Below are 12,735 nucleotides of genomic sequence, written 5' to 3' on the forward strand. Positions count from 1 at the left end.
AAAAATTTTCTCCGAACAAAGCAATCTTACCTTGGGCGTTGCCGTGATAACGGTGATTTGGAAAACGATCGCTGCCAAGTCATCATCGTTATTATTTGATCAATCTTTCTCTCTGCTTCTTGTTCTGCTTCTGGACTGCTACAACTAACCTCAATAATGGAGATTTCCATAAATGCCGCTATCCTTTGTCCTCTTCCTTTCCCCAAATCCAACACTGCACGCTGGAAACCCTTTAAAGCTCCTTCACTTCGCTTTCGCTTCTTGAGGTAACAAAACCCTACTACTTTAACTAAATTTTGAGATTTCAAGTAATTGATTTTGTTTGCAGGAAGAACGGGGATGCCAATGGCTTATTTAGAGCTCACTCAAAATTGGAGTGAGTGTATTCTTCTTCTCGCTAATTTTTATTAATTATCTTCTTTTTTGTATACTTAAACTCTCTCATCAACAAACTTCGTTAAACAATCTTCCTTTTAGGGTAGAAGATCATGACAATGCAGAGATGCCTCAGGTATGCATTAGTATGCTATGTATGACTTGCTATCTTCTTCTTGTAGAGCATATACTAGATACGGGTTTTTGTTGTTTGCTTATAGGAAAATTTTAAGGAATCTGATTTTGAATCAGAAGTGAAACACAATCATATATGGCAGCTCTTCAAAGAGGCTCAGCAGAGTAAGCCTTTTATCTGATCGTTTTTTTATTTTTTATTTTTCATGATTGCTGGTTTACATCTTAAAAATTTGCGTTTTTCTTGTCACCTGCTCAAAATGAACAAGTTTTAGTACCTTTTGTGATGATATTCAGATATTTTATACTTAAACAATCAACGTCTCCTGGCTGTTGAAGAATTAAACAGAGCAAACCAAGAGAAACAGTTGTTGCTTGACAGAATAGAGCAATTGGAGGCAGAAAAACGAGCTGGTGTAGGAAAAGGTGATCAACACTACCTTGAAATTTTGCATTTAGTGGTATAAGCAATGAATTATGAGTTTAATTACTTATAGTCGGATCCTGTTTATCTTGCTTGTATTTGGGATCTCAATTATGTCATCTTTTCATTACAAGTGATATACCTGTTTGTGTTTGATTAATTTTTTGTGGTCTAAATTAACATCAAATCAGAAATAATTGATTGCGCCCTTGAAAACAGATTTCATGCAAGTCATTGAGTATAAAAATTTTGTAGTCTGGAATCTGGATTCCCTCAGCTATTACCAGGGTTAGTTATGTCCAAAAGTTTGGACGTGTAGCACTATTTTTACTTTTCATTTGAGAATTTTTAGAGCAGTATTCTGTGCTAAAGCTGTTTAGACTTTTAGCACGTACATTTGGTTTTTATGTGCAATAAACTAATCAGCCACTGAAGTCAAGTAATTTCTTTTGTCAATGTCCTTCCTAAACCAGATAAACAATCTTTGTGCTGCGAATTGCTGCTTCGGATTGACTCGATGGTCCTCACTGGCATGATTAACACTGCAGAGGCGTCGAATTTGAGAAAGGCTGTCATGGATTACAAAATTAGTGTAGCTGATATTTCCTTAGACAATGTGCAGAAAAGTGACGCTGAGCTTCTGTCAGAACTTCGTCACTTCTCATATGGGAGCAAAAAGTATAATGATTTTAAGGAAATTAAAATTACTAGTTATCTGTCAACACAATCACATAATGACTTTTGCAAAGACCCATACCTACACCCGTCCACACACACGCACACAAAGGAGTCATATTTGTGCATTTTCCAAAAAATTAAGGATAACATGCAGAATATTTATGAATTGTAGAGTCTCAATTTCTGAACATGCAAAAATTCTGTTTTAAATCTTGATCATTCATAGTTTTCCTACCCTCTTCCCTTTTATCATACTATTCATTTGCTATTGACAAATCACATTAACTATCATTCAATTCAGGAGTGGTTTTCACATTATCCATATTTGTACTGAAATGGCACCAGTCGTAGAGGTTGGATCCTTGGCATCATATGTGACAGGATTATCTTGTGCACTACTGAGAGCAGGCCACTTGGTAGAGGTTATTTTGCCAAAGTAAGCAATGAAATTCATTTTTTGTGTCTTATATGTTGTCTGCTGGCTTGTGAAGGAAATTTTTTGTTATTGTTGTTGTTGTTGTATAAAGATGTATCTGTCTATAAAAAGTTTAGGAATCATCTTCCAAATTTCATAACGGATAATCTCATCTACTTTTCTCTAGTCCTAATAAAATATGTATTATATATGTGTAAGGGAGGATTTATATATATTTTTTCATAATTGGGTTGAATATTTCACAACACTTTTCTCATTTGCTATATGTGTTCACGAAGTGAAATTTTCAAGCATCTCTAAAAGCATTAATGTATTCCCATGCTATTAGAAGTTGCCATTTCCAAAATATTGGAAAGATGCATGTGCCCAAGCAAACTGTAAGATGATTCATTTGGCTTTCATATAGGTTGACAGTGTCCAATTTAAATTAGTCTATTTGATTTTGTGTTAAAAACAAAATTATCCCTTAGCTGTTCACAGATTAATGCATTGAAGACTACTGTGAGCCTGTGAAACACCTTGCAGGCCTGAGATTATTATTCTCCTATCAAATTGTGTTTCTGGTTTACAGTTATATTTCACTGAGGAAGTTTTCAGCACCTTTCAAAAAGTGGTACTTACTTCAATGGTTTTGGCATTTCCTTACTTGAGCTCACTATGAAGCTGCATGTGCCTAAGAGGGTATAATACATCTTGCAATTTTGTAATATAATTATCCATTATTTATTAGAAAGTACTTGATTTTGAACTAGTAGCAAAATTATTCTTTAGGTCTATCGCTGTGATTTAAGGGGGAGGATTCCACAATTATAATCTATTTGACATATGAGACTATTATTCCCCTGCAGTGACATGTGCATCAATTCATAATAGATTGCATGCAAATATTTTTTTCAAATATTTGTTTTTTGATGTGTTATTTTATCATAACTCATTCTTCAAGTGTTGGATGGTGAACCTGAAATTCATAATAAGCCATACTGAAGGAGTTTACACTGTAAACAGGTATGCATGTCTGAACCTCAGTGAAATTCAAGGGTTGCGAGAAATTGAGGCAGAGTCTTATTCTTATTTTGATGGTCAATTGCATGGAAACAAAATTTGGACAGGGTGAGTATTTGTTGTTTTCTTATATACTAAAATTGAGTTCTTGTCTAATATTTCATTTTAGCTTGGAGTTACTGTGGAGAAAAATCGTTCAATGGGTGTGTGAAGTATTGTATCTGCATTGCGTATGACACTGAGGCTTTTTGTATTGATATCATTGTTAATGGCTATTATCCAGAGTTGTCAATGGCATAGGAGTTACTTTTATTCAACCTTTGTACTACTCATCCTTTTTTAACCGTGAGAAGGTATATGGCTACTCAGATGACTTTGAACGGTGAGTTATTTGACTTTTTCCAATTGGTTTGGTTTGCACTATTCTAATTTATCATGCTTGTTTATTGGGTGAATCCCACGCTCAACATAGCACAATTTGACAAAGAGTTAAATGGTTAATGAATGTTAAAGAAAGAAGTAAAATGCAATTTACTATAACATTTTGTTTCAAAATCAAGCATTACCCTTCAAATAATGACAGGCCAAAAAAAAAAAAAAACTATTTAGAATAGCTTTGAGTTTCAAAATCTGGCATCACATTTCTAATAAAAATGGATAATTATAGGAACAATTATAGAGGATTTTTATGCTTGTTGATGTAGCCATAGAGACAGAGGAGCTTTTTACATTTCTTTTATTTCCTTTTATTTAGTTTGAAGAAGTGTTGAATTATACCTTCTAGTTAATTGCAATGTTGTTAAATCTTGTGAGTGAAAGACAGAGGACAATAGTTAGCAAATTTTATAATGAACTTTTAAGTTGTGAAAATCATTGGTTTTATAGGCAATTTTCAGCTTCTTAAAGCAGTAGTTTGAATTTTTTACTAATACCCCCCACCCCCTGTAGCCCCAAAACCAAAAAGACTCTTATAATGAATCCTAAATAAAAGATGTTTGGTTGGCAGTCTTCATAAAATTCTTATATGTCATCCTGTTTATATGATGACTTCCCCTGCCGCAGTCATTCTGCAAATTAATCCGATTATGGAAGTTAAATCTAAGCCATCTATCCCCATTCAAAAATAAATTATTTAAGCAAGCACATTTGTTAAAGGTGTCAGCCATCATGAATCACTTATGCTGCAATTTTGAATTTGACTTTCAATTTAGTTGGATCGATTTGTGGAAAAATCTGCAAGGGCTCAATAGTTCATCGAACTTGTGATTTCTGCAAGGCTCCAATAGACCTCCTCATATAGATAAGATTGGTCAAGAAGACTGGATCTGTATTATGTTGCTAAAGACCTTAAATAGTAAATTCAAAACATAATAATGGGAAGATGTGTTGAGATTGTTGCTTATATTCAGAGAAGATATTGTACACTTAAAACTCTAGGCAATAGGGTGGTAACCCCATGGTGAGGAATATCCTAACTTTGGTGCAGCCTATTAGTAGATAGGTGGGTGCAAGGGTAGAATCCCCTGCAGTTTGGTAAACTCTTATTAGCTTAAGGTAGTTCTAATTATTGGGGGGTTATTTTTGTAAGTTTGTCCTATTGCAACTTGCAGAAGGAAAATTGGCACTTCCAACTTCCTCCTTTTAAGCAGATAATTTCAAGTCGCTCTTTGGGGACGTAGGCACACTGCTGTACCATGCAAGATTTTTGTATCCTCTCTCTCTGCATTTCTATTCTGATATGTGTGTGTATGACTCACTTGTTAATTTTTGACAAGATAAAAGTGGGCGGTTTGATCTTTTTGTGTTTTAGTATTTCTTGTAAAAGCTTATGTCATCCTTTTCTACCCTGATATTTAGACTAGGTATAACTTAAACTTGTTTTATTTTGCTATTTTTTCAATAATTTCCCTTCTAAGTTCTAACTTATTATCTGTAAATAAAAATTTCTTTGTGGTTATCCAATGGATGCTTTCAGGTTTTCCTATTTTTCTCGTGCTTCATTGGATTATATAACAAAATCTGGAAAGCAGCCTGATGTGTTACACATACATAACTGGGAGACTGCTATTGTTGGACCACTTTTCTGGGATATTTTCGTTAAACAGGTGCAAGTTGGACTTTTTTTTTCCTTTTATTTTTTTCCCCTCTGAATGAATCATTTAAATTCGTTTGTAGATTTTAAGTTTTCTCTTTGTGCGTGGGTAACTAGTAGTGAGCTATGTTGTCATTTTTAAGTTAGTTGTGGCCTCTGAGCCAATGGCATCTCCTTTCAGTATAAGAGTGGAAGAGCAGGGAGAAGAGTCTAGAGGACTGTGAGGTAGTAGATTTAGCTTCACCTGGGTGGTTGAATAGATATGCCTGACAAAAATATTTTTGCACTTTAAAGTTATTTCTCATTTATTTTAGAGTATTTGGATTATTGGGCAAGTATGTGTAATTATGTGCTTATTATTGGCCAATCTTGTTCTAGTGAACAATAGTACATAATTCTACTTGGTGGGAAAAAGATAAGCTTTGGCAATGGACTGAAAAATTTTGCCACTTATTTCATTATAAAAGGACTTTGTCTTATTTCACTATAAAAGAACTTTGTTCTTAAGTCTGACCATTCTACTGGATTTATGGTTGAACTACAGACAGAATTAAGTGGAACCTTCAAAAGTTGGGTCCAGAACTCATTGTTCAGTTTGTGAAACCTTGATTTCTTTGACACTGGAAACTTATTTCTGTGGCATTTTTTCCTTTGGTTCAGGGTGAGAAAGGGTTGGCTGTGTTGCAAGTGTTGTATTACATGAGATAACAATGTGGCACATTTGATGTTCTCATTGTACAAGTTTTTATTACTCCTCTAATACTCTGGCTATTGATCGGAAGGAACAGAAAGATGATTTTGTTAAAATTATTCTCATCTTAACTTATTTATATTTGTAGGGGCTTGGGGATACCAGAATATTGTTGACATGTCATGGCTTTGATTCACAGGTAGTTTTCCATGTCTTCCATTCTTGCTTCAAGTTCAAGCTAGGTCCTTTCTTTTGTAGCACTGTTGATATGCCCGGGTGTATAATATTTTAGTGCCTTGAGCAACCTGATAAGCTAGCACTTTGTGGACTTGATCCTAGTAGGCTTCATCGTCCTGATCGCTTGCAAGATAATGCTAAGACACATCTTGTCAATATTCTGAAGGTATGAAGCTTATCTCTTTTTGCTGTTTGTCTAAACTCAACTCAATTCAACTCAACTAAGCCTTTATCCCAAGAATTTGGGGTCGGCTATATGGATTCTCTTTCTTCATTCTAAACGATTTTGGGTTAAATCCTCAGAAATGTGTAATGCTTCTAGGTCATTTTGTACTACTCTCCTCAAAGTCAGTTTAGGTCTACCCCTTCTTTTCTTTCTATCCTCTAACCTAATGTGCTCTACTTGTCTAACTGGAGCCTCCATATGTCTACGCTTCACATGACCAAACCACCTCAATCTCCCTTCTCTCAACTTATCCTCAATTGGCACCACTCCTACTTTTTCTCTAATACTCTCATTACAAATTTTAGCTAGTCTAGTATGACCACTCATCTACCTTAATATTCTCATTTCCGCAACTCTTTTCTTAGACACATACGATTCCTTTAGTGCCCAACACTCACTACCATATAACATAGCCGGTCGTATGGCTGTACGGTAAAATTTTCCTTTCAACTTATTAGGAATTTTGTGATCATATAAAACTCCCGTGGCACTTTTCCACTTCAACTATCCGGCTTTAATCCTATGACTAACATCCTCCTCACATCCCCCATCTATTTGAAGGATTGAGCCGAGATATTTAAAGTGATTGCTTTGGGGCAGTACCACTCCATCCAAACTAATTCCTTCCCTGTCAACAATTCGGCCTTCACCGAACTTGCAATGCACGTATTCTGTCTTCGTTCTACTTAACTTTAAACTCTTTGACTTTAGAGTACTTCTCCAAAGCTTTAGCTTTCTATTGACTCCTTCTCGCATCTCATCTATTAGAACTATATCATTTACAAACATCATGCACCAAGGGATACTCTCTTGTATATGTTTCGTCAATTCATCTAAAACTAAGGTGAAAAGGTAAGGGCTTACAACTGAACCTTGGAGTAATCCAATAGAGATAGGAAAATCTCTTGTGTCCCCTCCCACTGTGCGTACAATAGTAGTTACTCCTTCATACATATCTTTTAACACTTGTATGTACCTAATAGATACTCTCTTTTGTTCTAACACTCTCCATAAGATATCTCTTGGAACACTATCATAAGCCTTCTCCAAATCGATAAAAACCATGTGTAGATCTTTCTTCACATCTCTATATTTCTCCATCAAGCTTTTAATGAGAAATATCGCTTCCATAGTTGAACGAACGGGCATAAAGCCAAATTGATTGGGAGAGATAGAAGTGTTATGACGTAGTCGATTTTCCATAACTCTCTCCCACAACTTCATAGTATGGCTCATGACTTTAATTCTTCTATAGTTTGAGCAACTCTGTATGTCTCCCTTATTTTTAAAAATAGGTACTAAAATACTTCTTCTCCATTCATCGGGCATTTTCTTTGAGTTTAGAATCTTATTAAACAATTTAGTTAACCATGCCACTCCCATATTTCTCAAACACTTCCACACTTCAATTCTTTTTGCTATTTGTCTATTCTTAGTAAAAGAAATTTGGGTTATACTCCTCTATTTAGCTAATAATTCCACTCAACACATTTGATATTATCTTTGTTCCCCCTCACAAAGTCCTCGACCTGGATTTGCCCTCTTCTTTTTACTCTCAACTTGAGTTAAAATAACCATTAGACAATGCAACCCAAGGAAAGCATGATTGGCCATCTTACAAAATGTATTTTGTCTCATCTTTCTGGTGGACCTTTTGAACTGGGGAAGCCATTATATCATGCTTTTTATTTGCTACTTGTCAATGAATAAGCAAGCATGCATATTATGAATTATGATAATTGAATGGTAGCATTATTGAAGAGACAGAACGAAACCTGTCACTCTATTATATTGTATTTTGTTATTGGGTTGTTAGCCTATATGCTATAACTGTATATCTGTAGGGTGTGGACCTGTTTCTTTATTTGAGAATTGAAATAGGAATGCACTTCATAAATCTGGAACTAAATGGAAATGGATTTAGTTCATTTTCTTATTGTAATTCACACTAACAGATCTACTTCCTAAAATATTTTCAGGGTGGAGTTGTATACTCTAATAAAGTTGCGATAGTGTCATCCATGAATTCAAAAAACAGGATTATTCATAGTTTGAATCATGGATTAGAACCTACCCTATCCATTCACAGGTAAGTTATGCAGCAGTCGATGTTTGATTCCGCTACTTTTCCTTCCTTTGCCATGTAAACTGAAATGGAGCAGAAATCTCTAAATAAAACAAATTGATTGGTGAATAGAGTTGCTTTTTGTTCCTTCTTGCATGTTTTTTCCACACAAATTCTTTTCTTCCCCAACACCCCCGCCACCCCACCCCCTCCAGCCCCCTTTTCCCATCTCTCTCATTTTTTAGTTTAATACATGCTAATATCAACTCTCGGTTATAGTGACAAGTTGCTTGTTACTCCTTGTGGATTTGACAACTCCACCTGGGATCCTTCCAAAGACAAATTTCTTCCCCAAAATTATAGTGAAGATGACTTGAAGGGGAAAGCTGTTTGCAGAGTTGCATTGCAACAACGCCTGGGGTTATCTGAAAATTCTTCTACCGTTCTTGTAAGAGTTGCATATAAGATCTTGAAACTTTGGTTTTCAATTTTTCATGTTCTCTTTGTGTTCTGAAGAATTAGATAAATATAAATCATTGATTCTGTACTACTTGCTTGAGAAGATTGCTGTCAAGAAAATGCACTTATTTGTCTGGAAAACTGGCATCTTAAGTTCATGAACTTTTAGCATCCTGTATACTTGTTTGTTGAAGAGTTATTATAGGATAGAGAGAACTGATATCGCAACAATGGAAATTTAGTATTTGTCACTTACAATATTTGTAATAAGGTGCTTGTATATGTCATTGGGTACACATTTGTGTTTGTGTTATGCTTGATGTGGAGTTATCAAATGAGTTGAGGTGGATTAAATTTGGATCAACTAAGAAGCTAGACCAATTGTAGGAGACTGAAAAGAATGTTTGGGGAAATTCAAGAGAGATGAAGTAACTGATAGTGATTGGGGTTCAATGTTTGCTGGATGGGTGACTCAGGAATGAACGATAATGGTAAAATCCTAAGGCAGGTTTTCTGAAGTTGCCACTTCAGGAATGTACTAAGAATCCAACCCTAATTGCTGATGCAAGTTCATAGGTCATGTTGTGGCTTATTATTGTCCTTAGCATACTGTTCGTGTTAGTTAAGTTGGGTGTCCTGAAAATGAGTCTCTGGGACTGGTGCATTAATTATGGGCAATTGTCTTAGCATGGGTCAGTTCATCAGAGTGGTCCATTACACTAAATTGCCAATATGACATGTAGATTCAATTGGAGTAACATGACATATGCTACCATTGCTTGATTTATTCTTATGAGACACGATGGTACACCAACCACATGCAGTTGGAGATCAACTGTCCTGCTATTTTGTACCAGCAAGTAGCATCACTCAGATCAGAGCTTGGGCTCTCAATCAATCCTGATGTGATCAACGTGAGGCTTTTTTTTGGCCTTGAATTCCTCAAAAAAATGTTCTCTTTAATCAAAATACTAGTCTTATATGCTTATTGAATATGTGAATGGAATTCTTTGCCAATATGGATTTCCTTGCCAATAGTTTGTGTTAGGTGTGCACATATAGCTGGTATTGCATGAAGTTTGTACCACTTTCATTTTCATGTATTTTTGTTTTTGTTGGTCAGAATGATACCTAAAAATTAAACAAAAAAAATGATACAGGTAGGATGCATCTTCTCAGAATTATCAGATTTTGAAGTGGATAACCTGAAGGCCGTTGTTTGGAATGCTACCAGGAACTCTGTCCAGGTTCTTACTTCTATCAGGATCATGTATTTCCATTGTGTAAAGGAAAAATGCAATGCTTATTTGTTCAGTGCTGACAGAACTCCTTACTGGCTGATGTGATAGGAGTACTTACAGAAACTAATATAAACAATAATTCTCAATTTATCAGTCAGTATAGGCTTTCTGTGAATTTGTGGTGTTTTCATTGTTAATTTTCAGTCCTGAAGAGGCTTTCATGTGAATTTGATTTGTTCAGTCATTGTCCACAGTTTATCTTCATGGGAAGCAAAATGCCTAGTGCAAACAGGGCACTAGAATCTCTTCAGAAAGCGCTCCAGGTACACAATAGCAGCATACCTCTCTTTTTAATTTTCTCTTTACTGTTATTTTATAGTAAGGAAGTGAACTTCATTAAGAAAATAAGCAAAGCAGCCTCTTCAATGATATCTTGCTGCAAATTACAATCATCCACTCAGCACAAACTGAGTAAGCATCAAGGGGACATGCTTTTTCTTTCAAAACTATCAGTGAAGTACCCACCATATTAGCTGAATGCAAATTGGGTCACAATTTCAGGTTCTAAGTTGCAGAGTTTTCAATTTGCTTCTTTTAACTCGCAGTCAATTCTACTCTCTTCATCCATGCCTAACCAACCCACCAACCCACCCACCCACCCATGAACCCCAAAAAACGAAGAGTTTTTGGCCAACCTCTAATGCTTTGCATTTGGTTTTCTCCAATATTCGCAGGGTGAAAATATGAGATTCATGAACAAATATGATGAAGCTCTATCACATCTAATCATTGCAGGATCTGACATAATACTCTGCCAATCTTTTCATGATCCTTTGCTCCAAATGCCGGTAAGTTCAGCATAATATTTTATCAAAATGAGATCTCCACATCATTCCCAACCAGTGATTTCATTTTTTATCTGAAAGTGTCTTTTTCCCCTTCAATCTCCTGCTTTCTTAGTCCCCTTTTACTTTCATATTTGGTCATCTCAACCTACGGTGCACATTTGTTCTTCTTGGAATATTTCAGCTCATCTCAATACAACTTTATATTCTCATCTCATGACTCAAATAATCTTCAAGTTCCACAGCCTTTTTCCTTCGCTTGTGACCACTAGAGAAATACCTGCAAGAATGTGCATACCTATTTTCAGAGGTGCTATCTTGCTTGTGATTTATTTGGATAATGTAAAATTGTAGCTCAAAGCTTTGAAATATGGAGCAGCTCCAATTGCTGTAGCATCCAATGAGAACAGATTCAGGTAACTGTATCTTGCAGAGAATCCTAAGCAACCAGAAAGCTATTTTCCCCCACGTTTCTTTCTTTTCTGTTTTCCTCCCATTGAGCACAAGAATGGTTTGTATCTTTGAAACAGACCTGTTGCAGATCATGATCAAGAGGCCACTAAATTCTCCCAGTTTATTAGCTCTACCTTTGGAAATATGTCTCTTAGTGAGGCCCTTAACGAAATTGTGAGTATTTTCTCGGGTGATGGCAAAATAGTTCCCTTGTGTATCCATTCTGAACGAACTTTATGTGACTCTTTCTTGTAGAAATACAACCCATCAAAATGGAAGCAAAGTATGGTAACCTCCATGGCAATGGACTTCTCCTGGGATGCAGAGTGCTGTGACATTCATGTTTCTGCGTACACAGTCCTAAAAAGTTTGTGAAGTAGGTGCAACTGTACATGTCTCATGTTCGCATGTATATATTAGACGTCCATGTAGGTGATTTCGTGGATAGCTAATTTCCCCAGCTCCATCCAAGGCTACCGTGGAGTTCGTTAGGGAAGTTATTTCAGCTTCAGCATTGCCATGTTCTGGCCTTCCAGGATATAATGTGTAGTTCAGTGAGATTCCACTTGGCCTTGTCTATTCGCGGTGTAGTTTTTGTATATGTTTGGACTTTAGTACTACAGTGCTATAACAATATTTTAATATTTTGTGGAAAAATAGTATTACTATCGTAAGGTGGTTGACTGAAGAGCCGAGAAAGATATCTTAGTAGGGATAGGGTTTTGTTGGTTAACCATAAGAAGAGAGATAAGAAGAGAGACTTATGAGTAGAAGCTCTGTTTTATATTGAAAAAATAAAGCCTTTTTGTATTTATTTTATTTAAAAAAAAAAACGTAAGTAAAGTAAACGTGTTTGTTGATATTTTGCTTAAATTTCACAGTTTTTAATTTTCTACATTCTGGTTGATTCGATAACAGTTTCCTTGGAAGATTTCCCGGCTGTTAAGTGAAATTATTTGTATGGATAGTGTGACATTCTGATTTTAAGGCCATTTGGTAATATTAGTTATTTAGTAACTGTGAGTTATTTTATTAATTTTTAATGATTAAAGGAAAAATATTTAATAAAAATAGTCAATTAATTAGCTGTAAAAATAATGATATTATTTTTATTAAATAAATTTTCGGTCTTTAAAAAGGTATGGAGGGTAATTTTTTGTAAATCAGATATTTAACTTTTAAATATTATAATAAATATTTAGGTATATAAATAAGAGATTGTGATTTGATTATTGTTAAAATATTAAGGGCCTATTTGGATTAACTGTTGAATACAATGATACATTGGTGATAAGTATTCTTGTTAGTGATAGGTGATAAGCGATAGTGATGATAATTTGCTTTATATTAAGTGTTTGATAAAATTATATTTACTT

The 12,735-nt window shown here is 35.2% G+C and overlaps 1 protein-coding gene across 7 annotated transcripts; it reads left to right on the forward strand.

The window, feature by feature from the left end:
- Nucleotides 1-12,219, forward strand: LOC110646191 (probable starch synthase 4, chloroplastic/amyloplastic). Of its 7 annotated transcripts, none has more exons than XM_021799568.2 (20): nt 1-266; nt 329-376; nt 478-511; nt 597-675; nt 808-936; nt 1,408-1,612; nt 1,914-2,048; nt 3,054-3,158; nt 3,334-3,432; nt 5,026-5,155; nt 5,982-6,032; nt 6,126-6,236; nt 8,276-8,385; nt 8,641-8,809; nt 9,981-10,103; nt 10,316-10,384; nt 10,796-10,909; nt 11,261-11,322; nt 11,437-11,533; nt 11,615-12,219. In XM_021799568.2, exons 1-20 carry the CDS (start codon nt 157-159, stop codon nt 11,732-11,734), a joined length of 2,100 nt encoding a protein of 699 aa, XP_021655260.2. In that variant the 5' UTR covers nt 1-156; the 3' UTR covers nt 11,735-12,219. The 7 variants fall into 7 exon arrangements, with proteins under 7 accessions (XP_021655260.2, XP_058010376.1, XP_058010377.1 ...); XM_058154392.1 differs by having other exon boundaries at nt 2-266; nt 9,981-10,067; XM_021799566.2 differs by having other exon boundaries at nt 15-266; nt 483-511.
- The last annotated feature ends 516 nt before the right edge of the window (nt 12,220-12,735 follow it).

Source organism: Hevea brasiliensis, chromosome 10 (assembly GCF_030052815.1).
Source record: "Hevea brasiliensis isolate MT/VB/25A 57/8 chromosome 10, ASM3005281v1, whole genome shotgun sequence".
NCBI classification, from domain to species: Eukaryota; Viridiplantae; Streptophyta; class Magnoliopsida; order Malpighiales; family Euphorbiaceae; genus Hevea; species Hevea brasiliensis.